Raw genomic sequence first — 2,338 nt, 5'->3', positions numbered from 1 at the left:
TGCGAGAGACAGTATTGAAATATATATTTTCCCTGTGTTTCCTTCCTGCTGTGTGAGCTACTGAAATGAGCCGCACTGCGAAACAGCCAATCAGAGCAGAGCTGAACATTATTATTCATGACCCTTCCAAATAAGGTAATAACAGACCATTTCATTCTAGGGACAAATCCTAGGGTTGTAAATGGACATGTAAAACCGTTTCTGGAGATTTTTTGCCCTTACCTAAGCCACATACCTTCTATGTAGATATCAGAGAACAATTTAAAATATTGTATCAATGCATTCTATGGCACCTTTAAGACATATATAATGTTAGAAAAGACTTCTGTTTCAAATAAATTCTGTTCCCTTAAATTTTCTATTCATCAAAAAATCCTGAAAAAATGTATCTCAGTTTCCACTGTTGAACTGTTTTCAACATTGATAATAATAAGGAACGTTTGTTGAGCAGCAAATCAGCATATTAGACTGATTTCTGTAGTTGACACTGAAGACTGAAGTAATGATGCTGAAAATTCAGCTTTGCCATAACAAATAAATAAAAATTTAAATATATTATAATAGAAAACAGTTATTTAAAAGTGTGATATTTCACAGTATTACTGTATTATTACTGTGTTTCTGTATTTACACTGTATTTTTATCAAATATATGAAGCCTTGATTAAGAGACTTATTTTAAAAACATTAAAAAAATCATATTGACCTCAAATATTTGAACGGTAGTGTATTTATTTACATATTTACATATAAAGATGTTCGAATTAATCTCCGATAGAGTAACAGGATTTTAATGGATAAAAAAGGATTAATTTATCTGACCATACCTGATATATTTTTTTTAATTGATAAAATTGATACATTTGCCATTTACACTAGAACTTCAAAAAGTCTTAAAAAGTAGCTTGTTACTGGAAAAGCTACATCTGAGCTATTGAAAAAAGGAAGTTAACTTAATATTTCCTTTATTGGTGCCACTGATAAAATCATAAGCATGAACTTTGTGTCTTTTTCATCTGATTATGTGGATTATGTACCATCTTACAGGAAATGAACTGGAGGAGGATTTGGAGATTTTAGAGGAAGCCTCACTCCAGGTACTGAATTAGAAATAGTTTTGGTGTTTATGAGCACAGTACCATCATCAGACTGAGCTCTAATCGTGTGCTTGTGTCAAGCAGGTTTGTAAAACCCACTCAGGGCTCCTGGGGAAGGGACTGGCGCTTTCTCACTCTCCCACAATCCTAGAGGCGCTGGAGGGCAACCTGCTGCTGCACCTGCAGACTAACGAACACTCCTTCCTAGAGGACTTCATCACCTGTGTGCAGAACTCCAGCGGCGGGCGGCTCGCCAGGTTGGTCTCAAACATTTCTCAGCTCCCTTTATTCATAAAGAATCTAATATGTACTGTTTATACATCCTTTAAAACCTGGCCTTCATCTTAGCATCTTTACCATTCTGCTGTCCCAGGTGGCTCCAGCCAGACTCCTACGCAGACCCTCAGAAGACCTCGCTCATACTCAACAAAGACGACATCCGCTGTGGCTGGCCCACTACTGTTGTGGTGCAGACCAAAGACCAATATGGAGATGTTGTGCATGTGCCAAACATGAAGGTTAACATCTTTCTCGTATCAAAAGGTATGTTATGAAACCAGCATATACCTAACTGTCTCTGCTCTGTGTTTTAGGTTGAAGTCAAGGCTGTTCCTGTCTCTCAGAAGAAGTCCCTCCAGCAGGAGAACATGAAGAAACTGCAGCGTTTGCCAGGCAGCTCCTCTAATTCCACATCAGGCACTGACCTCACCTACGGTGGCCACCCACCGCCCAAACTGGAGGCGACATATGAGCCCATGATCATCAAAGAGGCCCGATATATCGCCATCACCATGATGAAGGTTCCTCTCATCTCTTGACTTGATAAACACAGTAGCTGCAAAAATGATTTGTACTGGGGCTGCCTAATTAATTGATCTAGTACTGAAATTGTGATATGGCTTAGTGTGATTAATAAATGTAAAAGGCTGCAGTTTAATTTTACTATAAATTTTCACGTTTTAACCATCTTTCCAAACGTGTAATGAGAAGCAACAACAAAAGAGAAATTTTAAGGGCTCTCTGCGGTCACTAATTTAACATTTGAAAAGTAAGAAATTAAACCAGCCATAAAGATTAGTATTGTAAATTTACAGTTGCAATGTAAAGTAAAATCAAAATATTATTAGTAATAGTAGTATTTTTTAAATATCTATTTTTCTCTATTTTTTTTTAGTTTTTTATTTTATGGTGAAATATTACAACAGTAAGATTTCTTATTTTATTTTCCCCCCCCTCTTTTTT

General features: G+C 36.5%; 1 protein-coding gene across 1 annotated transcript in view; it reads left to right on the top strand.

Annotated features, from left to right (window-relative positions):
- The window catches only part of LOC107664005 (E3 ubiquitin-protein ligase MYCBP2-like), a 157,021-nt gene that overhangs the window by 106,859 nt on the left and 47,824 nt on the right, over positions 1-2,338 (top strand). The window contains 4 exon segments of the mRNA XM_016454448.1: positions 1,047-1,096; positions 1,181-1,353; positions 1,470-1,614; positions 1,690-1,896. Of these exon segments, the coding sequence (XP_016309934.1) occupies positions 1,047-1,096; positions 1,181-1,353; positions 1,470-1,614; positions 1,690-1,896 (575 nt within the window).

This window comes from Sinocyclocheilus anshuiensis, unplaced genomic scaffold (genome assembly GCF_001515605.1).
Source record: "Sinocyclocheilus anshuiensis isolate Anshui unplaced genomic scaffold, SAMN03320099.WGS_v1.1 scaffold247, whole genome shotgun sequence".
Lineage (NCBI taxonomy): Eukaryota > Metazoa > Chordata > Actinopteri > Cypriniformes > Cyprinidae > Sinocyclocheilus > Sinocyclocheilus anshuiensis.
Note: the sequence above shows the minus strand (reverse complement) of the source record. Positions and strands in the feature narration are given on the sequence as shown.